General features: G+C 44.4%; 1 protein-coding gene across 4 annotated transcripts in view; it reads left to right on the top strand.

The window, feature by feature from the left end:
• PCYT1B (phosphate cytidylyltransferase 1B, choline) overlaps positions 1 to 27600 on the top strand; it is a 125330-nt gene that overhangs the window by 74823 nt on the left and 22907 nt on the right. For all 4 annotated transcript variants that reach the window (XM_082610586.1, XM_082610587.1, XM_082610588.1 and 1 more), the window contains exons 4-7: positions 578 to 729; positions 3950 to 4028; positions 16270 to 16412; positions 19083 to 19271. In XM_082610586.1, coding sequence (XP_082466712.1) covers positions 578 to 729; positions 3950 to 4028; positions 16270 to 16412; positions 19083 to 19271 — 563 coding nt within the window. The remainder of the gene's footprint in view (positions 1 to 577; positions 730 to 3949; positions 4029 to 16269; positions 16413 to 19082; positions 19272 to 27600) is intronic.

Below are 27600 nucleotides of genomic sequence, written 5' to 3'. Positions count from 1 at the left end.
TTGATCGTGTGGCCCATTGTGTAGTGACTGGACCTCAATCCAGGGAACAGAAGTGTGTGTGTGTGTGTGTGTGTGTGTGCGCGCACATGCATGCACGTGAATCACACTTGGGTTACTAAGTACAATGATGTGTTAAAGGAATTGGAACTGATTGTTCAAACGTTCGATAACTCAGGCCTCTTGGTCCTTCTCCTTGCTCTGCCTTCTCTGTCTGTTCATTTGGTCATTTTATTTCTGGATAGTAATGTTCACTGAAGGGTGGGATAGGGAAATAAAAAGATGTGAAAGTCACATTAGGTAGCGTGGAGAATAATTTTAATAAAAGCCACAGTGGAGAATGCAGTTGTAATTAACACTAAAATGAAATTCTCAATTGCCGGTAGATTTCAGCTTGCTTCACTTTCCTGATCCTTTGTTCCCATAAAAAAAAAAAAAACAAAAAACCCTGAGTTTGATTATGTCACGCACCTAGCAAGGCTGAGTTCTTTGTCTTGCTGAAGGAGCCATGTCTGCATTGGGATGGCTGTGAGCAGGGCCTGGGCCAGCTAACAGCATTTAATGCATTTGCCTGTTTCAGTTTGCAGTGATGACCTCACCCACAAATTCAAAGGTTTCACCGTGATGAACGAAGCAGAGAGATACGAAGCGCTGAGACACTGTCGCTATGTGGATGAAGTCATCAGAGATGCTCCGTGGACACTCACGCCAGAGTTTCTGGAAAAACACAAGGTACTTATTTTTCCACGTTCTCTAAGTAGCAGAATTAGGGAGTCATCTGTTTCTACAGCTTATACCCAGAAAGTCCAAAGACTCTTCTAATTTTGGAAAGAGGTAACTTCAGGCCCTGTCATGTGATGTCACTTGATGCAGCACCTGTCCTGTGCCCACGCCTGGGGACCAATAGCATCCCACTTCCTCAGTGTGGTCTCTGGAGCTAGACCACTCAGGTCCATGTGTGGCTTAACTTCTTAACTGTGGGACCTTGAGCAAGATATTGCCCTCAATTACCTAAACCAGAAAATGGGTGCTGTTTTGAGGATCTGATGAGATCATCTAGTAAAACCCTTGAAACACTGGCTGGCTCAAAGCAAGAGCTCCAAAAATGTCATCATCATTCTCACCATCATTATTATTGATGCTTATAGTTCCACAGGCATCATTTTTCATGGAACAAATGACCACGTATCTTATCCAGAGGGACAGGGGTCAGGCTTTAAGGAAAGAACTGTATATCTCTGATTTTGTGACCCTGAGACTCCTACTGATAGAAGATTTTTATTAGTTGAAAACATGAGAAATCCTTTTGATCTGCATCAAATTATGTGCTTTGTATCTCCCTACCAGCCCCACATTAGGAGCTCTTCTTTCCTTTTATAAGCAGTACAAAAAAATAAGATTAAGCTGTTCTAAGAGTTTTCTATTTTTAAATTCACGATGCAGGAGAGAATAGAGAACACTGATAAATGTGCATGGGTAATAGCAGAGGAGACAATTTCCCAGCAAGAATAAAAAGAAAAAGGAAAAACTACAATATGATTTACTTCCAGCAATCACTAACACATTTTTACTAAGCATCTATTGTATCTTCAACTTGTGTGCAGCATTATGGGGATGCTGATGATGGCTGCCATTTATCGAGTACTTTCCATGTACCCAGCCCTGTGCTAAGTGCTTTGCTCTTACATGAATCACATTCAATCTCATGGCTACCCTGAGACGTTGTTGTTGTCATACACTGGAGACGAGGAACAACTAAGTTTGAGTACAAAGAATAGAATTGATGATAATAACATTTATTGAGTACTTGCTGTGTACCAGTTATTATTTTTAGCACTTTTACATAATTATATTATTTAATCCAGTGATTCTCAAGTGGGGGCAAGTTTGCCCCCAAGGGACATTTAACAGGGCCTGGAAACATTTTGGCCATCATAACTAAAGGGGTGCTACTGGCATCTAGTGGGTAAAGGACAGGGGTGCTACTAAGCATCCTACAGTGCACAGGACAGACTCTCCCCCTCCAACAAAGAATTTTTTTATATGTAAATTTATGTACTTATTTATTTATTGGCTGCGTTGGGCCTTCGTTGCTGTGCACGGGCTTTCTCTAGTTGCAGTGATGGGGGCTACTCTTTGTTGCGGCGTGCGGGCTTCTCATTGCAGTGGCTTCTCTTGTTGCAGAGCATGGGCTCTAGGCGTGTGAGCTTCAGTAGTTGTGGCGTGCAAGCTCAGTAGTTGTGGCTCTCGGGCTCTAGAGCGCAGGCTCAGTAGTTGTGGCACACGGGCTTAGTTGCTCCGTGGCATGTGGGATCTTCCCGGACCAGGGCTCGAACCCATGTCCCCTGCATTGGCAGGTGGATTCTTTTTTTTTTTTTTTTTTTTTTGTGGTACGCGGGCCTCTCACTGTTGTGGCCTCTCCCGTTGCGGAGCACAGGCTCTGGACGCGCAGGCTCAGCGGCCATGGCTCACTGGCCCAGCCGCTCTGCGGCATGTGGGATCTTCCCAGACCGGGGCACGAACCCGTGTCCCCTGCATCGGCAGGCGGACTCTCAACCACTGCGCCACCAGGGAAGCCCCGGCAGGTGGATTCTTAATCACTGCACCACCAGGGAAGTCCCTCTAACAAAGAATTATCTAGTTCAAAATGTCACTAGTACCAAGGTTGAGAAATCCTGATTTAATCCTTACCACTAAATTATGAGTTATATAGCTAGTAAGTGGTGGGGCAGGAATCTATACCCAGCAAAATTAAACTGCTACTCTACCTCTCAAGGTGGAGTGAAACCTTGTTAAAGGGCTTTGAAAGTTAAGCAAGAAGTTTTTACTTGATGGAGGAGGAAACAAGGAACTAGTGAAGATCAGCAGGCCCAAGGATGACAAGAAGAAAATTCTGTTTAAGGAGGTCCCCCTACCATGTGACAGAGGGATGGCTTGGAGAGGAAAGAGCCTGCAGTGAGGAAGGTCAGGTACAAGTTGGTATTAATAATCCAGGTGATGGGGCCCTGGATTTGGCATAAGCAATGGAGAGGAAGTGATGGGTGTATGCACTCATGTACACACACACACACACACACACACACCCCCCAATGGAACTTGTGACCTATGTGCTATGGAGAGTGAAGGAAGTAGGAAAAAAAGGCTGATTCCAAGGTGTTTGGAGCCTAAGTAAACTTAAAAAATGGAGGTGCCCTTGGAAGGGGCACCAGTTTTCAGGATGAATTAAAATTCCAGACAGGTTTTTAAAGTGACAACAAGGGTGGCAAAAGAGAAAAGGGTGACTTTGGGCAAATTTGACAAGCTTTATCATTTCAGCAGCCGTATGACCCAACTGAAATAGTAATACTTGCCCTACCTGCCTCACAAGGTGGTTGTATGAATCAAATGCGAAGAGAGACGTGAATTCATTTCTACAATATAAAATATGACTTCAGTGGGGGAATTCCCTGGTAGTCCAGTGGTTAGGACTCTGTGCTTGCACTGCAGGGGGCACGGGTTCGATCCTTGGTTGGGGAACTAGGATCCTGCATGCCGCGTGGCACGGACAAAAACATAAATAAAATAAAAGATGACTTAAATGTGAGGATGGGCCTATTGCCGTCAGTGGGACAGGAAATGAGGATTTGGGCTCCTCATAGCAGAGGTGATTAAAATCTGAAGAACGAGTGAATTGTCTGAAGGAGAGATTTTAGAGGCAGAAGAACAGAAGGCCAAAAACACCTACTGTCAGAGGTAAGAGAAGAAAGAGGGACCAGCAAAAGAGAGAAACCAATCTAGTTCCCATCAGCTCGTGGAAACACAGACAGCTGGAAATACCTTTCAGTCAAGGATTCAAGTCTACCTTATAAACTGCTTAATTACAACTGCTTTGTTCTACAAAAATATGTATTTTCAAATTGCAGACATGCAGCCCCATCCCAGTGGTGATGTCACTCTCCTCTCTCTCCAACAGATTGACTTTGTGGCCCACGATGACATTCCGTACTCCTCTGCTGGCTCTGATGATGTTTACAAGCATATAAAGGAAGCAGGTGAGGGTCGTCCTGTGCTCACCTGTCCCCTGTGGCATAGTAATCAGGGTTAATAAGAGACGTCTGTCCTGGGCCTGCAGCATACACGTACAAGGCACTGGAGTTTCATGTCTCCCAAGTAGCCTCTGCAAGCCTCTGTTGACATGTGCTAAGGCTCAGCTGTGACACAGACACCAGTTAGGTATTTATATAGAAATTAACCGGAGCACCAAAGTACTCGACTTCCGGTTTAAGGCTCGATTTTAGAGTTCATCACAGGACCTAAAATCACAGGACCCTGTTTATTGTTTTTATTGGAGTATTATTGATTTACAGTGTTGTGTTAGTTTCTGGTGTACAGCAAAGTGATTCAGTTATATATATATATATATATACACACACACACACACATATACACACATATATATATTCCTTTTAATATTCTTTTCCATTAGAGATTATTACAAGATATTGAATATTGTTCCCTGTGCTATACAGTAGGACCTTGTTGTTTATCTGTTTTATATATAGTAGTGTGTATCTGCTAATCCCAAACTCCCAGTTTATCCCCCTCCCCGGACCCTGTTGTTTAAAGGGCAATCATTTTCCTCAGTAACAATGAAATTACTTTATGTTCCCAAGAAAGTTCCTTCCAGAAGAACACAGATAACTGGCTATAATTAATGATCTGGACTCCTTGTCTCCCAAGTCCAGTCCTGCCATATGTCATCCTGTCACATGAAAATAATATCCTCAGGTTCCACATGCAGAGGCCAAAAAAAAAAAGAAAGAATGGATAAATATTTGTGGTAGTCAAGTAAAAATTAGTGGTAACTGTCATTCCTCGGCCACCTGTTTCCTCCTGAAACAGTTAACTGATGTCATGGAAGGCAGCCATGGTGCCTGAGCTTTGGAAGTTGTCCCATTTGTCACTAGGCATTTCTCTTCAGGTCAGAGAGTCTGGTTGGCCCCAGGGACTTACTGGGGGACTGGAAAGAGGGAGGTTTCCTTCCATTGCGGGCTCCCCGGGACCAATTCCTTCATCAAGTACTCTTCGTACTCCTACACTGCTCTGGCTGCATGGAAATCACTACTGGGGCATCATAGAAGATCTGTGGTTTCTAGCCTCAGCGGGATGCTCGGTGCTCCTTGGTAACATGTACCTCCTCTTTTTCCCCTGCCTGCCCTGATTTACCCATAACTCCTTGCGCCCTTGCATCCTTGCTTCCTCTACTGCATCCAGAGGAAGAGGGGTATGTTTTCTGTCCCAGGCTAACCTCTTATCTGAACTTACCTTCTCCCTTCCCTGGAGCATGTTTTCCTTTATCCTTCCTCCCATTGTGATCCAAGGTTCTCACTCTCCGGTAGTTTCTTATCAGCTTACATGGAAGTTTGCAAAAACAAATAAACCCACACCTTTCCTTCTGCCCTACCTCCTGCCTCTACCTTCACTGACATCCTTGCTTGGTCCTCCTCTTAGTGGCACCTGTCATTCCTCAGTCACCTGCACTCTGACTTCTGTCCCATCTTTGCTCAGTTCTCAGATGCCCTTTGGATCACCCAATCCAGCGGCCTTAGCTCAGTCCCCACTCTGGGCATAACGACACTGCTGACCGTGTTCTTTGCTTAGACGCTCTTGTCTTTGCTTCCATTGCTGGGACACTTCTGGGACTTCTACTAATTTCCCATTGGTCTCTCTGACCACTCCTGGGGTTTTGTTTTTTTGTGTGTTTCTTTTTCTTAATATCTTTTGGCCACACCATGGGGCATGTGAGATCTTAGTTCCCTGACCAGGGATCGAACCCGTGCCCACTGCATTGGCAGTGCAGAGTCTTAACCACTGGGTTAACCACTCCTGGGTTTTGTTACTGGGTTTCTCTCCCTGTCTCACCAGCCTCAGCTCTGTGCTCTGCCTTCCACATGCTCTACACTCCAGGTACATGGAATCTGTCCTGGTTTCCAGACACACCCCCGCTTTATACCTTTGCTCCAGCTGTTCTCTGGGCTTGGAATGCCCTTCCTCTGAGCATCTTGGTCAGGGCCCAGCTGAGGAGCGAACCCGGACATGCACCCTCTCCCTGGGGCATGATTCAGCACACCCCCCGCCCTCTTCAGAGGCAGACACTCTTTGCACATGGACCTCCTTTTCAGCTCCCTTCTCCTGATTGTGTGTGTGGGTGGGTGTGGGTGTGTGTCCCTAGCTAGAGTGAAGTGCCAGAGGCCACGGCCATAACTCATCCATCTTTGCATCCCCAGCACAGTCCCTGGTACATTTGTGGTGCTCCTTAAGTGCTGGCTGAACAAGCGAGTGCTTTTATTGAGTATGATGGGGAGGCAGCTTAAGGTGGAAGCATTTTGTGTGCAGGGGCTCTTCCCAACACACGGGGAATGGAGCCATTTACCCAGATAATTCGGGCACACACTTCTGTCTTGTGGAATGGTTCATATTATTTAGATGTAAGGGTGATATTTTGGCCTGAATGATATGGACCTTTCATCCAATTTGTTGGCTTTTCACTGGTATCTTGACCTCTGAGTTCCTCACACACCTCTTTATTGAAGGAGATGCTAATGACAAGTGCTGAATTACTCCAAACCATCTTAGCCTCACAGTCCAACAAAATCTCAGTGAAAGATGGAAGGGCTCACTCTGTGACTTATTTCAAAAATGACTGTGATCTGAAAGATCTTAGAAATTATATCTATGAATTTGCATCTTTCTTGCTCTACTTTATAACAGGCAAAAACTCACACATTATAGGTGCTCTTTGGGGCAAATGTATAATGGAAAAATAGTCTCGGCTATACCCAATACTCATCATTTTCCTGAGCTGAGGTTTTCTGTCAATGTCACAGGGTTTCAAATAATCACCAGGAATCAAAATAGTCATTGCTGCGATTTTAAAGTACCCAGCCTCCCCAGATTATATCCATTTGGATTACTTAAAAAGACAGCTGGGGCAAAGGTAATAACTTCTACCCTCTTACAGGATCAGATATGGTTTTTCTGACTCTGTAAGTGGAGCTGTCCAAGGTTGAGGAGGCAGTATGGTAACCTGAATTCCTTAGCTTCTCCATCCATCTTCCTTCATCAGACCACCTTCCATAAACTTCCCATAAGCCTGTTGCTGCCTGAGAATCTTGGAGCGAGGAAGAGTTTGCAGAAGGGATGGGCTGGAATTGGTATTTTAGCTAAAGGTAGGTGCAGAAGTAGATTTTTAACGGCTTAATTTATTTTCTGCTGTTTTATTTTCTACCATACATCTCATCTATAGGTACTGTAGGCGCATCCATGCATACTTTCCTACATACGTTAAGCCATTATCTGGCATATGGTACAGATACTGTAGTTTAGTGAGTTACCATATGCTTTACTTAGGGATTTCAAGAAGTCGAATACACGCCACTTTATATTTGAGCTGCCCCCACTGCTGGCACTTGCATCAGAGCCATCTTTCCTCTTCCTGGAGGCCACTGGAACTCCACCCATGTTGGTCCCACCATCCTTCACCCTCAGCCTGCTGCCGCTACAGCCTTTTCCTGGTGTTCAGGGACCTTCAGACTCTGAAGGTAGAACGGGCTCCTAAGGGTCACTCACCCAGTCTTCTACCGCCTCTTTGGCATCACTGCCAGATCCAGGTAGACCTGATGCTTGCAAGGCTCCCATGGGGGGGAGCTTCCTCTCTCCCAAGGTAGCCCATTCCATCTTCGGATTTTTTTTTTTTGTTTGTTTGTTTGTTTGTTTGTTTTTTGCGGTATGTGGGCCTCTCACTGTTGTGGCCTCTCCCGTTGCGGAGCACAGGCTCCGGACGCGCAGGCTCAGCGGCCATGGCTCACGGGCCTAGCTGCTCCACGGCATGTGGGATCTTCCCAGACCGGGGCACGAACCCGTGTCCCCTGCATCGGCAGGCGGACTCTCAACCACTGCGCCACCAGGGAAGCTCCTTCGGATGGTTTTGACTCTCATTGCTTAACACACGAACCGCTGAGTGCATCCACAAGCCTGAAATTGTTGGTGGGAAAATGGGATACGAAGATGAATAAGACAGCCCTCACCCTTGACAGAGAGCAGAGCCAGATATAAATCATTACACCAAAATCTTAGAAGCCTGCTATATACAGCAGGCAGGGGAGGTGTGTCCAAAGGTGGGAGTATATGAGGAAGTGCAGCGTGTTTCGAGAAAATCAACAATGTTCATGTGGTAAAGGGGGCGTGGAGGTGGCAGCAGAGAGAAAAACTGGCAGGACGAGTGGTTTAGGCTTCATTCTGTGCGTTACAGGGAGCCAGATGCCACTCGGAGGCAGGGGAGTGCCAGGAACAGCTCCCTTGCGGGGGAAGGACTACTGGGTAGGGGGCAAGAGGAACTTCTGTAACCAAACTTAGGAGCTCCCATTTCCACAGGTGACAGAAAAAAAAAACACAACCCATTCTTGATGCTTGAAGTAATCCAGACTCTTGAAGGTTTGCAGTTAGACCATGTGGACTCAACTTGTGGCCTTTTTCTCCTGGCATGATCTGAGTACTGGCTTGGATGGGGTACGGATCTGGCTCTGCTGACCTGTTATTGTGGGGTATCAAGACCTGCCCAGCCGTCATCCCTGGCTACCAGATCCCCATGGCCGCCGCGTGCATCTGTTCCCCAGCCACATCCCTCTTTGGCCCGTCTCTGCCACAGCCTCGGCCTCACTACCCCCCACCCCACATCACAGGTGTGCCACCGAGCAGTCGTGCTGATCTCAAGTCCCAGCTACCGTCGGTGTTCCTTGAGAGGGTCCCCAGGAATGTCAGATATGTCCCCCACAATACTGGAGAGCGGTGGGAGGGAGCCACATTAGGCCCTGTCTGACCCGCTCGCCTTGAGGAATGCTCCACTGAGGCCTCCCCATGTTGGCACAGGGCCTCTGTGGGACCATTTCCTCCCAAAGTTCCTCGAGGTAAACAGGGTGCCGGCGCCTCTGCTCTGGGCTTTCTAAGGGGGTTTCTTACTTGCCTCTGCCCCCTGGGGGTTGAACCTGAGTCGGGGCAACACAGAGGACCTGCTTATATTCTCTTGCTTCTGATCCCTCTCTGGGCTTTTCCCTCAACCTCAGGAGGCGCTTTCTTCTTCCCAGAGGGCAGGAAACTGCCCCTGTGTTAATTTCACATCTTTCCCCACTCCAGGGCTTACAGTTCAACATTCAGTACCCTGACTCCACTCAGCCTCTGGTTCTTGATCATCAAAAGGACACTCCTGGGACTTAGAAAACCCTTTCTGCAGTCCTCAAAGCCTGGCTCTTTCAAGGGAAAGCCTTACCTTTCATAACTATTCTTTTGGAAATGAGCCTTCAGAAGAGCTTGTTTGAGAAGTCAAAAGCTGAACACGGTCTCCTGTATTCTCAGCTACATCTGCTTTCCCCTGAGGTGGTGGAGGTCTCAGCATCAGTGGAAAGAGGGATTCAGGACACACATCATCCCCAGAAATGAAAATGACGTTGGATAATATATCAGAAATGTATTCTGCTATGTAGAATGTACTCAGTCTCCTTAATGGAGTTTTTTGTTGGTTCACATCCTTTTGGGGCCAGCGGCGGGAACTCCATGCTACCCTGAGCTGGTCAGGTCTGTACTGTTCTCTTAGAAAGGGCTCCCTTGGTGGTCAGGAACATTGGGTAAGAACGGGAGGCCTGACATTCTCAGATACCAGTCTTGTTTGTAAAGAGTTCCAAGAAAGGAAACCCCATACACTTTAGACTTGGAAGGCTGCTAGGCAACATGGCAAGGTGGGGTTTGGTGGGTTGGAGAGGAGGGAGGAGGGGGAGAAACTGCCTGATGTGTCAGTAACACAGTGATGGGTTATGGCATGGGGCGAGTATTACCTTTTTTTTTTTTTTTTTTTTTTTGCGGTACGCGGTCCTCTCACTGTTGTGGCCTCTCCCATTGTGGAGCACAGGCTCCGGACGCACAGGCTTAGCCTGAGCAGCATGTGGGATCTTCCCAGACCGGGGCACGAACCCGTGTCCCCTGCATCAGCAGGCAGACTCTCAACCACTGCGCCACCAGGGAAGCCCCCACCTTTTTAAGTCTTTGTAAGATCTGAGCTGTGAGCAAGCTGTGAGCAAGCTGCTCATTTCCTAAAGTTGTCATGAAGGGCCTGGTATACACAAGTGCTTGTCAAGTGTCAGTGTGCCTACAGATCCCTGCAGGATCTTGTTCAGATGCAGATTTGGGTTCAGTAGATCTGGTGGGACCTAAGATCCCCATTTCTAATGAGCTCCCAGGTTGTTAGCTACTGCAGGTTCATAAAGATCACTTAGAGTAGCATGAATCCAGACCAGGGATTCTGGTTCACCCAGAATTACCCCAGGGGTTACTCCGAGGTTTAACTGAGTCAGCGTGTCCTGGGGTGACAGTTCTTCAACTGCCTTGTAGAGCGGCAACAAGCATTTACTGGTGGTTTTATTTCTGGGTGAATAGCCTCTAGTGAGCTAAGAGAAAGTTACTTTCCTGATTTTAGGAATCAGGAAAACCTCAAGTTCTAGTTGTCAGGTGTAGAAACAGGTCCAATATTTTTCTAACTCTAAGCAATTGATCATCCGATTGTTGCATAACAAATTATTGCTGCAGTTAGTGACTTAAAAGAGCCACTTTAGGGACTTCCCTGGCGGTCCAGTGGTTAAGACTCCATGCTTCCAATGCAGGGGGCACGGGTTCAATCCCTGGTCAGGGAACTAAGATCCTGCCTGCTGCATGGCATGGCCAAAAAAGAGAGCCACTTAATTTTGCTCATGATTTTGTGGAACAGGATTCCAGTAAGGGCTTGACTGGGTGGTTCTTGCTCAGGGTCTCTGAAACAGTTGTAGTCAGACACTGGCCCAATTGGGCTGGAGGTCCCTGATGGCGCACTTAAGTGGCTGGCGGTGGGTGCTGGCTGTTGACAGGGAGCTCCGTTGGGGTTGACACTGGTTGTAGCCTTGGAAGCCACCCAGCATCACTTATGCCACATTCTATTTGTTATAAGCACGTCACGAAGGCCAGCTCAGATTCCAAGGGACAGGAATCGTGCCCATCTTTAATCCACCACAATTCCCACCTCCAAACTGAATAGTCAGGTGGCATTTTACTTGCTCTGGGAGCACAGGCATAAGACTTACATGTGACTTTTCATATGCACAAGGACCCTTTCTTGTGGTCCATTGATCTACTCTGCTGATTCCTCACCAAGGGAGAGCCACGGTAGAAATGTGTTTGGGGCCCAGGTAGAGAAGGCCAGAGCGTTCGTCGTGGGAGAAAGGTGCTTAGAAATGGTGTCAGCATCCACATTTGGCTTTTATCCTCTAATCGAGGTTCATTCTGAAAGTCACAAATCAATTTATATGAAGCCAGAGATATCGAGGGCATGAATTAAACTTTACAGCCCTCTGCTCTGCTTGTCAGAACTATATGTCAAAATTTTCCAGCAAAGCTGGATGAAAAGATGGAGCTTAAATGAAGTAGACTGTAAGGTCTACATTACTCATCATCATTCTAATATTGCCTACTACTGTTGAAAGTTTCCTTCATTAACATGTGCTTTGCTGCTTCTTAAAATAGTTCCATAACCAAATGCCGCAGTTCTGAAAAGCATGATGAAAAAGGTTCTTTGATCATGCTCATTACTGAATATTTTTAGCAGAGCAATCATTAGGATTTGGAGGAAGCTGGGTGCCTCAATATGTCAGCAGAGGGCTTGGCTTCTTTCAGAGACCTACCTCCCAACCAGCCAAAGCAAATCTCTCCCCAGCCTCAACTTTCAGTTACTCAGCCACAGACACTTCATCACCCTGTGGCTTCAAAGAAACGGTGAGCTCATGTCACCGGTGTCTGAGTGACTTGCTAAAATCAGTTAGTGGCTAGAGAATCTCCTTAACATTTCAGCCGGCAGTGGTTGTGAGTGAAATGCCTCCCTTCCTCAAAAGGAAGCTCCCTGGTGCCCTCACCAAGGTGAGGAGGCTGTCTCAGTCCCCCTGGCTTGGGACCTCTCAGGGATCTTTGCCCACTAGAGCCCCGTGCACAGTTGGGTGCTATTTATATCCATGCCTTTATATGTCGGCACCCTCTGCCTTCTAATTAGTTTTCTATTCGAGTCCGCTTTCTTAGAAGGTGCTAAAAGTAGTTTCTGGCCTCGGGGCCAACCCCAACTCTGCCCTCTGAGCCACACTGTGCAGATGGTAATGAAGGGAAGCTCTAAAGGGACGCCCTGGTTGGGGCTAGAAGGCTGACAAATTCACCACTGTCCATAGCATCAGAGAGAACTGGATTTGGAAAGGCACTTAGACATCAGTGTTCATCTAGTCACTCATTCAACGAATATTCCTGGTGCCTGCTTGTCACCCAGTGCTGAGGATACAGACGAGAATAAGGCAGGAGCGCTTCCTTCCCTCAGGCAGCTGATAGTCAGGTGGGAAAGGCAGTTATGGAACAAGTTGTCTGGGAATATTTGAAGGAAGAGAGCAGTGGACCATGGGCGAGAATTATAAGCAGGAAAACCCAGTCTGGGGGTTGAGAGATTTCCTTGAGGAAGTGATGCTAAAGGTGAACCCCCGTGGATGGCCGAGAGTTAACCAGGTGGAGAGTATGTGGCAGGGTGGGGGGAGGGGGAAGCCCTTGGAGGATGCTCAAGTCCAGGGCCGCTGGGCCAAGGCAGGGCCAGCCTGTTGCTCAGCTCCACAGAAAACAATGAGAAGAGCGCCTGCTGCATCTGCGTAGCACAGGGGCCTTGGCTTAGGGAGTGAAGGGGGAACGCGGGTCTGAGATGAGACTGGAGAGAAGCACAGGGAAGAGAGAAGGCAAACTGCCTCAGAGTCAAGTTAAGGATTTGAATCCAAATACAAAGGACAGTAGAAAGCCAATGAAGGCTGTTGAGCAGGCATCTGACTTACATTTTGAAAGACTGCTCTGCGGCTCTTGCTACGTGGAGAGTGGATTGAGGGGACAGAAAAGCGACATCCCTGGAGACTGGTTTTGAGGCTCTTGCTGTAATCTTTGAACAAGGTGGGGCTAGATTGGTTTAGATGGAGGATGGAGAAAAGCAGGTGAACCAGGGAGACATTTAGGAAGTAGATTGGTGAGTAGAAGGCAATTGATTGGATGTAAGGAGTGAGGGAGAGGGAAGCGGCACAGATGAGGCCAAGGTCATCTTGTGCAGCCACCACCTCATTTCTCAGCTTCAGAGGCTGAGGTTAAGTAACTTGCCTTCTGAGGCTTGAGTGACTTGCCCAAGTGTACAAACGGAGGACCCAGCACCCTTGTCCCTAGGCTCTGTCCATCATGCTGTCTCATGCCTGATATCTCTGAGTGACCATTATCATATTAGATAGAAAGATCTCAACTGCCAACACGTCATTTCAGTTGACAGCAGAAGTGCAAGCATAAACCAGATTCTTTTCAAAATTTTAATTTTATATTGGAGTATAGTTGATTAACAATGTTGTTAGTTTCAGGTGTACAGCAGAGTGATTCAGTTATACATATACATGTATCTATTCTTTTTCAAGTTCGTTTCCCTTTTAGGTTGTTATAGAATATTGAGTAGAGTTCCCTGTGCTGTACAGTAGGTCCTTGCTGATTATTTTAAATATAGCAGTGTGTATATGTCAATCCCAGTCTCCCAATCTATCCCTCCCCCTGGTAACCATAAGTTCATTCTCTAAGTCTGTGAGTCTATTTCTGTTTTGTAAATAAGTTCATTTGTATCATTTTTTTAGATTCCGCATATAAGTGATATATTTGTCTTTGTCTTACTTCACTTAGTATGATAATCACCAGGTCCATCCATGTTGCTGCAAATGGCATTATTTCATTCTTTTTGATGGCTGAGTAATATTCCATTGTATATATGTACCACATCTCCTTTATCCATTCATCTGTTGATGGACATTTGGGTTGCTTCCATGTCTTAGTTCTTGTAAACAGTGCTGCAGTGAACACTGGGGTGCATGTATCCTTTTGAACCATGGTTTTCTCCAGATATATGCCCAGGAGTGGGATTGCTGGATCATATGGGAACTGTATTTTTAGTTTTTTAAGGAACCTCCATACTGTTCACTATTGGTATAGTGGCTATACCAATTTATATTGCCACCAACAGTGTAGGAGGTTCCCTTTTCTCCACACCCTCTCTAGAATTTACTGTTTGTAGACTTTTTGTTGTTGTTGTTAAAGAGGAGTGTGTTTTATTTATTTATTTACTTTTGGCCATACTGCACGGCTTGCAGGAACTCAGTTCCCTGACCAGGGATTAAACCTGGGCCATGGCAGTGAAAGCTCAGAATCCTAACCACTTGGCCACCAGGGAACTCCCTGTTGGTAGACTTTTTGATGATGGCCATTCTGACTCGTGTGATGTGATATCTCATTGTAGTTCTGATTTGCATTTCTCTAATAATTAGTGATGTTGAGCAGCTTTTCATTTGCCTCTTGGCCATCTGTATATCTTCTTTGGAGAGATGTCTATTTAGGTCTTCTGCCCATTTTCTGATTGAGTTGTTTGTTTTTTTGATATTGAGCCACATGAGCTGTTTGTAAATTTTGGAGACTAATCTCTTGTCAGTCACATCATTAGCAAATATCTTCTCCTGTGGGTTGTCTTTTCATTTTGTTTATGGTTTCCTTTGCTATGCTAAAGCTTTTGAGTTTCATTAGGTCCCATTTATTTGTGTTTTATTTCCATTACTCTAGGAGATTGAAAAAGATCTTGCTGCGATTTACGTCAAAGAGTGTTCTTCCTATGTTTTCCTCTAAGAGTTTTATAGTGTCCAGTCTTACATTTAGGTCTTTAATCCATTTGAGTTTATTTTTGTGTATGGTGTTAAAGGATGTTCTAATTTCATTTTTCTACATGTAGTTGTCCAATTTCCTCAGCACCATTTATTGAAGAGACTGTCTTTCCTCCATTGTATAGTCTTGCCTCCTTTGTCCTAGATTAATTGCTCATAGGTGCATGGGTTTATTTCTGGGCTTTCTATCCTGTTCCGTTGATCTATGTTTCTGTTTTTGTGCCAATACCATACTATTTTGATGACTGTAGCTGTGTAGTACAGTCTGGAGTCAGGGAGCCTGATTCCTGCAGCTCCATTTTTCTTTCTCAATATTGCTTTGGCTATGCAAGGCCTTTTGTGTCTCCATACAAATTAAAATTTTTTTTGGTTCTAGTTCTGTGAAAAATGCCATTGGTAATTTGATAGGCATTGCATTGAATCTGTAGATTGCCTGGGGTAGTGTAGTCATTTTAACAATTTGATTCTTCCAAACCAAGAACATGGTGTATCTTTGCATCTATTTGTGTCATCTTTGATTTCACCAGATTCTTGTCTTTCATAACATTTGTGACTTCTTTATGGCCCTGTATTGGTACACCCAAATATATCTTTGAGGACTTTAATGAAGTTCTATGGAAATTGGCATCCCCTGTGCTTGTTTGTTTTTACTCAGTCCCACAGAGTCTAGATGAAAGGGCCTTTGAGTGGTGAAACCACCATTCAGAGTAGATTGTTCTTAGAGGGATAAAATCATCTAGCATCCCCAGGGCGTGTCTTTCAATCAGAAACAACGAAAATAGTCCACCCTTTGTCTTATCCTTCACTGTAATGTGATGCAGAACTCCCAGGGGAAGAAGGGGAGTTGCTGTGATCTAATTCGTTGACTCGGTTGTTATTCTCCATTCACTTATTCATTTAATTTGCATTTATTGAGCACTTTCCATGTGCTAGACACCAGGGCACTGAGCTGGGTGCTGGGAATGCAAAGATGATCAAGGCACAACCTGTGCTTTCAGAATGTTCCGTTTCTACAAGGAGACGGATATCTAAAATACTTTTGTTAATGGAAATCAAGTTTATATTCTAAGTGCTGTGGTTTCTGCCTGGTGATGTCAGGAAAGACTTCGCAGAGGCATAGCCCTGAACCCGGACCCTGTAGGATGAGGAGCAACTCTGCAGATGCTGTGGGCAGGGAAGGGGGATCTGGGGCAGAAAAGAAGGGCTTGGAATGAGCAAATGTCAGGAGACGGGTGAGCGCCTGGTGCATCCAGGGAATAGGTCTAGGATGAAGAACACACAGTGTTTATGGCAGGGAGGGAGTGGCCGGAACTGAGCCTGGCAGAGTCAGCTGGGGCCAGATGTGAAAGCCTCACTGACACACCTAAGAGCTGCCACTTTGTCCTGGAAAGGAGGGCCATTCAACAAAAGGGGTCACCCGGGGCCACCTTAGTTGTTTTTCTTTATTCTGTCTTTCCTATTCGAACAGGAATGTTTGTTCCAACGCAGAGAACGGAAGGCATCTCAACATCAGACATCATCACCAGGATTGTCCGTGACTATGATGTTTATGCCCGACGCAATCTCCAGAGAGGGTACACAGCCAAGGAACTGAATGTCAGCTTTATAAATGTAAGTGTGCCACCCCGTACCCTCTGAGGACCAGCACGTCACACTACTGCTAACACTGTCTATTAATCACTTACTCTGCGCCACGTGGTATTCTTGACGTTCGACATTTGTCTCATCCAATCCATATAAGAGCCCAGTGATGTATTATTATCCCCGTTTTATAGATGGAGAAACCAGTGTCCAAAGGGGTAACATAAGTTGACCAAGGCACACAGGTAGTGAGTGAGCTTCACATTTTCTAAAGGAGCGGCCTCGCCTCCCTCTCCTCACCCCAACCTCCCCCTTTAGAGTTCTCAGACTTGGGTGAAGGATTTCCGGGAGATCTGCCCTCCCAAAAGGCAAGAGTTGTCTTCTGCTCAAAGGGAAGGAAGGAGGGCAGAGGCAGTGAAAAGCTAAACCCAGAGAAAATGCTTCCTTGTTTTAACATTTTACAACTTTCGTTTTATTAAGGCCTTACAGATGCTCATTAGAAACCTTAACAGCCGCTTTTTCTTTTTATTGTCCAGAGAAATTACAGCTGCTTAAATAAAGCCCCAAGTCTCTGGCTTCCTTTCATATTTCTGCTGTATTGTTCCCACAGAGCTGCTGTTAGTTTAATAATAGAGCAACTGTTAAAACGATGTTTAAAACAAGCAAAACAAGCTGTTAAAAAGCAAAGAGGGCAGCCCAGTTGCTGGAGGTGATGCTCGTGAGTCTGGATGACTGTATTGGCCTGGACTCCGAGGCGTTCATGGAGTTGAGTAAAATAACTCTCCGTACATACAGACTTTCCACCCCCCAAAACAGATACTGTCCAAGAGTGATTTTTCTACAAAACTAGATGCTTATATGTATGTATGTGCAGCCACAGTTATCCAGCAGCTTACACAAATCGATCATCCGTGCCTCTGAATGAGGAAGGGTTCAGGAATCAGAAGTCAGTGATTATTAGTTGTCCTCACGAGGCAGGGAGTGTTGGGGGGAGTCCAGGCTCTGTGGCTTCGTATAAACTGGGCAACAAAATGGAAAATGTTGGGTTCAAGTGGCACCAGAACAAGTGGCTGAAAAGAATTCCGTCAAAGTGGTTATTTGGTATCTTATAGAGCATAAAGCCCTGGTTATTTCAATAAATTAAACTGTCCGTTCTTTTAAATTGAATTCAGTAACCCGTCCAAGCATGTGGAGCCATTTCCAAAAGTTATTGCTCACGCTCTTTCAACGGCCTGTGGATAAGCCACTTAGCTCAAGGAACCGTGTAGTCAGTGTGGATGAGCCCGTTGCTTTTCTGTGACAACAAACCTGGCTGCGGCTCAGAGAGAAAATCAAATGTGTTGGATGGGCACGTAGATGAATCACAGAACCTCAGAGGTGGCAGGATCCCGTCGCCCAGTCCAAGTCCCTGAATTTAGAAGTGAGGAAAGCTGAGCTCAGAGAGGGATGTGGCTAAAGTCCTTCAAGCAAAGCAGAGGTGGAGGCAGCAGCGGCCTCCCAGCCTTTTGGCTCGTGGTCCAGTGCTCATTCTAGTATTCCGTGCTGCTCCCGAGAGCTGCATGTAGATAGTAAGCACGTAGTATGTATAGCTGGCTGGCAGCACAGGTAGCTCACACCCCGACCTGAGGCTGCAGTGAGGTTTGTAAAGTCTGGGTCAGTCTGACCCAGGTTTGTAATATTGTACCTGGTTCAAAAACTCCTGAAATACGAAATAGACTTCAGTTCCATAGAGTGAAGAAAAGTGATAAACACTATTACCTCTCCAGGAGAAAATGTATGATGATTGCGTGGAGGAAAAGAGCCTTTGTTTCATCTTATTTTCATGGTTTTAATTCCATTCTCACCAGGTAACATGATAAAATGCCTCTGTGGTGTAATAGTAATCAAAGAGCCAACACACACTGAAGCTTCTACTAAATGCCAGGCTTTGTGCCAAGCATTTTACGTGCATTATCTTATCTAATTGTTACAGCACCCCTATAGGGTAGGGACGATAATTATCCCTATTTTACAGATGAGAAAACTGAGGTTTAGAGATGACACGTGACTTGCCCAACCTATGTGCCTTCCAGGCACATAGGTATAGCAATGCTGCATAAAGACTACGAACAAAATCCCAGTCCAGAGAAGCTATCAGAACAAAATCTTTCTTCGTTACCAAGGAAACTGATGCAGTTCCATTAGCTTAGTGGCAAATATCATGACAGTGACAATTTTAGTATAACACGTGGGTTCTAAGGCCCAGCCAATATTTCAACCAATATTGGTTTTAACAATGTCCCAGTAAAATAGGGAACTCAGGTAGCTTCTGAGTGGCCATTCTATGTACAATACATATTTTTGTCTAAGTCTCAGGAGAATTGATGGGCTGTATTCACCTAGTATCTCTCCATAATAAAGAGCAAATGTATACTTTTGGTTCTTCTCTTATATAACTGAATTCAACTCCAATATTTACAAGAAAGAGAACATTAAAACCACTTGTACTTCACTGTACACATTCAAGTAGACTAATGAGGAGTGACTTTTCTTACAAGAGAGGGCCTTCCTGTCCATCCAGCCCATTGGGAAATAGCATCCTGACTCTTCAGGTTAAGAACACACATGAGTTGAAATAAAAGATGACCATTCTGTGAATGATTGATCTCTCCCATGCCCTCTTGGATAAATCCATTTCTTTCTCCTTTAATTTTGGACCAGGAGAAGAAGTACCGCTTCCAAAACCAGGTAGACAAGATGAAGGAAAAGGTCAAAAACGTGGAGGAAAAATCAAAGGAATTTGTTAACAGAGTGGAAGAAAAGAGTCATGATCTAATTCAAAAGTGGGAAGAGAAATCGAGGGAATTCATTGGCAACTTCCTAGAACTGTTTGGGCCTGATGGAGCATGGGTATGTAATTATTTCACTTGGCCCTGCAGTAATGGGTGTTTTCAGCTTATCCTCCTTTCCAAGGAACTACTCAAGGGTTCCCTTATCTCAGTCCAATATGTGACCTCCACTTTGGGCATCAGCCCGAATGACTTTAAGTCTATGTCACTTCCTTATTTAGTTTCTGCTTTTCCTCTCAATATGGCACCCAGTAGTGCCCAAAGCCAGCTCTGGTCTCTATTTCTATTTCTTATCCAGAGTTTGAAGCCATTTGGTAGTCATTGAATGTCTGTTACCACAGAGGTTGGTTCCGTAGCTCATCCCAGTCTCCCAGTTGGATGATGCACAGCTTGGGGGTAAGGGTGAAGTGGGTCAGTGGCATCATGGAACTGATGCCTCTTGGATCAACCAGAGGAGGAGGATGCAAAAGAAATGTAGCTGCCTTGATTGCCTTTGGTTGTCAGGAACTCCTCTTTCATTGGTTGGAAGAGAGAAAGAAGAAGTAGGACAGTCTCTGTACTTATCATGCCCTGATTTGCCCCCCTTTTTTTCCCCATGGTATGTATGTGCTGGGATAGGCATAAAGGTCTTGAGGGACTGAGGCCATGATCTGAATCTTAAAACTAAGACAGAAAATGTAGACAGGGTCTCTTGCCTAAATTCTATATAGAATTCTGAGTGAAAATTATGGAAAGGGAAAAGAAAATTCTGGAAACCACCTTCTACTCTATTGGTATTTCTATTGTGCATGCACTTCCAGAGTAAATAACCAGTATTATCAGCAGAGTTAATGAGGGTTCTACGAAAAAGATAGTTTTTAAAAATTGAAGTATAGTTGATTTACAATGCCATGTTAATTACTGCTGTACAGCAAAGTGATTCAGTTGTACACACATATATACATATATTTTTAATATTCTCTTCCATTATGGTTTCTCATAGGATACTGAATATAGTTCTCTGTGCTATACAATAGAACCTTGCTGTTTATCCATTCTATATATAAAAGCCTACATCTGCTAACCCCAACCTCCCACTCCATCCCTCCCCCAACCCCTTCCCCCTTGGTAAACACTAGTCTGTTCTCTGTGTCTGTAATTCTGTTTCTGTTTCACAGATAGGTTCATTTGTGTCATATTTTAGATTCCACATATAAGTGATGTCATATAGTATTTGTCTTTCTGACTTCACTTAGTATGATAATGTCTAGTTGCATCCATGTTGCTGCAAATGGCATTATTTTGTTCTTTTTGTGGCTGTGTAGTATTCCACTGTATACGTATACCACATCTTCTTTATCCATTCATCTGTCAATGGTCATTTAAGTTGTTTCTATGGCTTGGCTGTATTATGAATAGTGCTACTATGAACATTGGGGTGCATGTATATTTTTGAATTAGAGGAGTTTTGTCTGGATATATATGCCCAGGAGTGGGATTGCTGGGTCATATGGTAATTCTTAGTTTTCTGAGGACCCTCCATACTGTTTTCCACAGTGACTGCACCAACTTACATTCCCACCAACAGTGTAGGAGGGTTCCCTTTTCTCCACATCCTCTCCAGCATTTGTTATTTGTAGACTTTTTAATGATGGCCATTCTGACCAGTGTGAGGTGCTACCTCATTGTAGTTTTGATTTGCATTTGTCTGATAATTAGCGATGTTGAGCATCTTTTCATGTGCCTCTTGGTCATCTGTCTTTTTTGGAGAATGTCTACTTAGGTCTTCTGCCCATTTATGGATTGGATTGTTTGTTATTGAGTTGTATGAGCTGTTTGTATATTTTGGAAATTAAGCCCTTGTTGGTCACATTGTTTGCAAATATTTTCTCCCATTCTGTAGGTTGTCTTTTCATTTTGTTTATGGTTTCGTTTGCTGTGCAAAAGCTTACAAGTTTAATTAGGTCTCATTTGTTTATTTTTGTTTTGATTTCTATTGCCTTGGCAGACTGACCTAAGAAAACATTGGTACAATTTATGTCAGAGAATGTTTTGCCTATGTTCTCTTCTAGGAGTTTTATGGTGTCATGTCTTATATTTAAGTCTTTAAGCCATTTTGAGTTTATTTTTGTGTATGGTGAGAGGGTGTGTTCTAATTTCATTGATTTACATGTGCTGTCCAACTTCCCAACACCACTGGCTGAAGAGACTGTCTTTTCTCCATTGTATATTCTTGCCTCCTTTGTCGAAGATCAATTGACTGTACGTGTGTGGGTTTATTTCTGGACTCTCTATTGTGTTCCATTGATCCATATGTCTTTTTTTGTGCCAGTACCACTCTGATTACTGTAGCTTTGTAGTATTGTCTGAAGTCTGGGACGCTGATGCCTCCTGCTTGGTTCTTTTTCTTCAGGATTGCTTTGGGCATTCTAGGTCTTTTATGGTTCCACATAAATTTTAGGATAATTTGTTTTAGTTCTGTGAAAACTGTCATGGATAAGTTGATGGGGATCACATTAAATCTGTAGATTGCTTTGGGTAGTATGGCCGTTTTAACGATATTAATTTTTCCAATCCAAGGGCATGGGATATCTGGAAAGCGATAGTCTTAAAGCTAACTTTCCTTTTAGAACAAAAAGGAACGATTCCATTTGATTTTCCTGATTTTAAGTAACCTAGTTTTCCTATTATAACAGGAGAAGTCTCTAACAAAATTCACTTTAGCTTTATTTTATTGATGGGTTGTCACTGCTGACTCTCTGCTCATTTGAGCTGGTTCATTATAGGATTATCTAAAAGTAAAACATTCAAATAGAAAAAAGAACAATGTTTGAGAAGTTAGAAGAGATGCTTTGCTTAAAGCCTAGCAGTCTTTAAGTGATTATAGAGGCAGCTGTCATAGGCCAACCATGTCTTGTTGGCTCAGTCTGAGAGGGGTGGAGGGTTTGCAAGGGGCTACTTGAGCCCTGATGACTTCTAGAAAGAGCTTGTAAGAGTGGAGGAGCTAAGGGTTGGGTTCCTTTTCATTTCCCCTGGGTTTCAGCTCAGTTCACTTTAATTCATGGGACATTGATTAATGTCCTCGTATGTGTATGGTACTAGGGAAGGACATGAAGATAAAGCGCAGACCCTGTTCTCTGGGATTCTGTGGTCTCTGTAACAAGTCTGAAATTTCTCATTAATAGTTAACATTTTTCACAACTAATTTTCAGGCTCTGAGGAAACAACTAGTGGTTTTTAAAAAATGAAACCATGTAGGTATTCATTTGCTTGCAGGGATTCAGAAATGTACCTCAAGCGGGAGGATGTTTCCTCCACCGGCAGTGAGCAAAGGCGGGAAAGGATATCATTTACATAGCAACTTGACAGACTCTAGTCGATTCGGGCTCCCAGTGAAGGTGGAATAGTAGCTGGAATTGTACTAGGGGAATTTGGTGACAGTGAGCTGAGGTGATTTTTAAGAAATGAAACCCAGCTAAGATACTGGAGGTTTTTCTTTTTAAAACTTGCTATTAGTGTCAAAACTGTTATTAACATTAACTTACCATATCAGCCAGACTTAGACGTTACTTTTTTTTCTGTTGACATTAAAAGTACAGGAATAGCTACAAGGATGTTAAACACCAAGTTAAGTAATTTGCTTTCCATGAATATGCTATTATTATAATAATTCTTTATTTGTGGATTTGGGACTGGAACTCATTTCTTAAAATAGAGAATCTGTGTTAACCTGCCAATATAGTACTGATACAAATAACCCAAACTTGGAAAGGTACAAAATACAAGGATTTAAGGTAAAAAATTTGGTACAACAGGTTTAGCATGTAGTTTATAGTGGGTACTCCATAAATGTTTCTAGATTGAACGAATACATGTGTGATGAAGACCTATTCACAGAACTTTCCAGCACCTGTGAAGGATATGGTGAGGCCTAAATCCTCCATGTCTATATTGATCTACATATCTATGCTCTCTATAGATATCTGTATTGCTAGATCAACATATACCCTTAGCCTTCTGTTGCTTATGGTGCTGGACAGGGCTTGGTTACAACTTAGCGTTTGGTGGCTCGACTTCAGTAGGCAGACTTGGTTTGCTTGGCCCTTAACAATGTTTAAACCTTTCTCATAGGGAGGGCACAAACTCTCCAGTTGCCTGTCTATAACAGTCCCCACTCTTCCTTGCTGCCACCTTCTCTCTAACCTTACGCCTTTATGCTGCCCACCTGGCCTCAGGGAATATTTGTGTTTGCACCTTGTGGTATAGAGTCTTCAAGTCTCCCCCAAGTGACCTCATGTTTGGAATCAAAAACAAGGATATAAAACCCAAAACCTGGGCCTCCCTGGTGGCGCAGTGGTTGAGAGTCCACCTGCCGATGCAGGGGATGCGGGTTCGTGCCCCGGTCTGGGAGGATCCCATATGCCGCGGAGCGGCTGGGCCCGTGAGCCATGGCCGCTGGGCCTGCGCATCCGGAGCCTGTGCTCCGCAATGGGAGAGGCCACAACAGTGAGAGGCCCGCATACCGCAAAAAGAAAAAAAAAAAAAAAAAAAAAAAACCCAAAACCTTACAGTCCATCTCTAAGTGGAGGGTGGTGGTGATGTTACTGTCTAGAAGTTGTATAGTAGGTTCAACTCCTTTTTACATAGTCCTTTTATGTCTACTCTACCCATTTTAACCACATAAGAGGGTAGTATTATAGCAGTGTTATAAAGAAACAAAGGTCTAGAAAAATTATGAACCTTTCCAATGGTCTCATAGGAGTTTGGAGGTACCAGGATGGAGCCTGGGGCCAAGCCTCTTTCTCCAGGCCAGCACAGGATCCTTCAAGATAGAAAAGTCCATGGGATGCAGTCACTTTGCTTCACTCTCCTTTGGCTAGCGTGTGGCACTGTGGAGAAACTAGCGTCTATCAAAACCCTTCCTTTAAGGCTTTTGTGAGAAAGCCAGTTGCCAAAAGGGCACATTAGGTCAGGTCATCTAGATGCAGGACAGGGACTGCTGGCTTCCTTCCTAAGCAAGAAGAAATCATGGTGTTCATGGCTGTACTCATTATTAGAGTAACACATTACCCCAAAACTTGGTGACTTAAAAGCAAACATTAGCTCACAGTTTCTGAAGGTCAGGAAGCAGCTTAGCTGGATGGTTATGACTTGGGGTCTTGTTTTGAAGTTGGCAGTCAGGATGTCAGCTGGAGCTGCAGTCATTTGGGGCTGGGGGATCCTCTTCCACACTCTGATGTCACTGTCGACTGGATACCTCAGTTCTTCACTATGTGGGTCTTTCCACAAGGCTGCCCAAGTGTCCTCACGACATAGCAGCTGGCTTTCTCCAGAGGGAGTGAGAGTCTAAGAAAGAAAAAGCTATAGCCTTTTATGATCTAACATCGGAAGTGACAAAGCATCACTTTTACCATCTTCTATTGGTTACACAGACTAATCCTTGTATATTTTGGAAGGACATTACACAAGGATGTGAATACCAGCAGGTGAGGCCATCTTGGCAGCTGGCTACCACCATTGCTTTTGAGAATTTGAAGCAAGCAATCTACTTTTCAACTGCTGTAATAGATTCTCAGTCCCCTTTTACTCAGTCTGATGGGTGGATTGTCAGAAACCAATATGTTAATTTTCAACCTTATCATCTACCACTCTATTTAGTTAACTGTTTGCTTGATTCTTGTAACTAGTTTTGACCCATACTCAGAAGAGAGTCTGTAACCCAACCAGAGCTGCAAAGGGAAGTCTTCCCAACAGACTTGGTATTACCTCTCTTTGGAGGATGTGTCTCTGACAGACAGACTGTCTCAAGGGAAGGGTTGTAAAGGAGCTAAATTTTGAAGCTTTGTTGCTATGTAGGAGGCAACCCTGTTCATGTCCAAGATATTGAGGGTCAAGAAGTCAGGATCAGGGGATGCCGACTTCCTAGTGAAACTTCATGTTTGCTCTGGGAATTCAAGCATTTCAAACAAAGATAGCATTCTGTTTAAACATTAGTACCCCAGCCACATATGGTGTCCTTTAAAATTTTACGTATCATTTTGAATGATCTGCCATTATATTCCTCCATTGACTCTGAAAATAGAATCATTTCCTGTTTGAAGTGAAAATGGCTCTATTCTGTTTTACCATGTGAACATAGACCCTTTCCCTGGAGTAACAGGAGAGAATGACCTTAAGTCAGGTGCAAGTTTTCCGTTCTTCCTGGACCACAAACTCCCTCAGCCTCAATCCAATCAGCCTGGTAGATCTGTAATTTGCCATCTGATATGAGATTACTTAAAGAAAAAAAAAACAACACCTTGATGGTGTGTTCATTTTTCTTTCTTAGAAAAACCAGATTTACATGATACGAGGTCCAATGCTAATTTTTTCAAACAGCACTAAAAACACAATTCACCATTTTAACCATTTTCAAATGTACAGTTCAGTGGTATGAAATACATTCACACTGCTTTCCAACAACCACCACCATCCATTTCCAGAACTTTGTACCCATTAAATAGTAAATTCACATTTCCCCACTCCCCCTAACCAGTCCTTGGGGACCACCCCTTTACTTTCTAGCTCTATCAATTTGACTATTCTAGGTACCTCATAAGTAGAATCATACAGTATTTGTTCTTTGTTGTACGGCTTCTTTCACTTACTAATTTCATTCCTTTTTAAAGCTGAATAATCTCCCATTGTGTAAGACTTTATTTTTATGTAAAAGAGGCTTATTTACTTATGTTAAAGCATCGGGGCTTCCTTGGTGGTGCAGTGGTTAAGAATCTGCCTGCCAAGGCAGGGGACAAGGGTTCAAGCCCTGGTCCAGGAAGATCCCACGTGCAGCGGAACAAATAAGCCCGTGGGCCACAACTACTGAGCCTACACTCTAGAACCTGTGAGCCACAGCTACTAAGCCCACGTGCCACAACTACTGAAGCCTGCACGCCTAGGGCTGGTGCTCTGCAACAAGAGAAGCCACCACAATGAGAAGCCCGTGCACCACAATGAAGAGTAGCCCCTGCGCAGCAAAGACCCAACGCAGCCAAAAATAAATAAAAAAGCATCGGCCTGAGGGGCAGGTATATAAGTTAACATACTTTTTCAGGGCCTGCTGGTTACTCTCCAGGGGTGGAGGCTGGTGGGTGCCATCCTTGTGTTCTCCCTCTGCCTCATTTCAGCTTGCTTGCTCATAACTTCCAGAAAGGAGCTTGTATCCTCCTTTGGCAGCCTGATTTTTCTCGCTGCCACCCACAAGATACCACTAGATCACCTGGATCTGGTTGCCAGTGGGGCTTATGCTCAAGAATCCCACAGGACTGTAACCAATGGAGAAGACTTCTCATCCAGGTACCATGCACAGGACACAGCAAGAGGCAACAGACCCAGGAGCCCAGTCTTTCTATGAAAGTGGCCTATTTGCTTGTCCTGGAGCTATGGCCTAAGGGACAGACTTTTTTTTTTTTTTTGTGGTACGTGGGCCTCTCACTGTCGTGGCCTCTCCCATTGCGGAGCACAGGCTCAGCGGCCATGGCTCACGGGCCCAGCCGCTCTGCGGCATGTGGGATCTTCCCGGACTGGGGCACGAACCCGTGTCCCCTGCATCGGCAGGCGGACTCTCAACCACTGCGCCACCAGGGAAGCCCCCTAAGGGACAGACTTTTATGGTTTGGCACACACATCTAGGGACCTACTGAAGTGTACTCCAAAGACAGAGGCCAGTAGATGCCATCTCTGCTCCCCTTCTGCCTCACACCGGGTCACCAATAGCTACCAGAAAGGGACAATAACTGAACTGAAAAATACACTAGAGGGATTCAACAGCAGACTAGATGAAGCTGAAGATCAGTGAATGTGAAGTCAGGGCTGTGAAACTCACCCCAATCAGAGCAGCAAAAAGAAAAAAGAATGAAAAAAAAGTGAAAATTGCTTAAGGAGCTTATGGGACAATATCAAGCCAACCAAAATTCATATTATAGGGGTCCCAGAAGGAGAAGCAAGAGAGAAAGGGGCAGAAAACTTACTTGAAGACATAGTGGCTAAAAACTTCCCTGAAAACAGAGACCCAGATCCAGGAAGCAAACGGAGTTCCAAATAAGATGAACTGAAAGACACATTATAATTAAATTGTCAGAAATTAAAGACAAGGAGAGAATCTTAAAAGCAGCAAGAGGAAAACCTGTCATGTATAAGGGAACCCCCATAAAACTATCAGCACATTTTCAGCAGAAACTTTACAGGCCAGAAGGAAATGGCATGATATAGTCAAAGTGCTGAAAGAAAAAACTCACAACGAAGAATACTCTACTGGGTGAAAGTTGTCACTCAGAATTGAAGGAGACAAGAAAAGGCTAAAGGAGCTCATCACCACGAAACCAGCCTTAGGAGAAATGTTAGAGGGACGTCTTTAAGCTGAAAAGAAAGGG

The sequence above is a fragment of the Mesoplodon mirus genome, assembly GCF_964341445.2.
Source record: "Mesoplodon mirus genome assembly, chromosome: X".
Lineage (NCBI taxonomy): Eukaryota > Metazoa > Chordata > Mammalia > Artiodactyla > Ziphiidae > Mesoplodon > Mesoplodon mirus.
The sequence above is the reverse complement of the archived record's forward strand: the minus strand, read 5'-3'. Positions and strand labels throughout refer to the sequence as shown.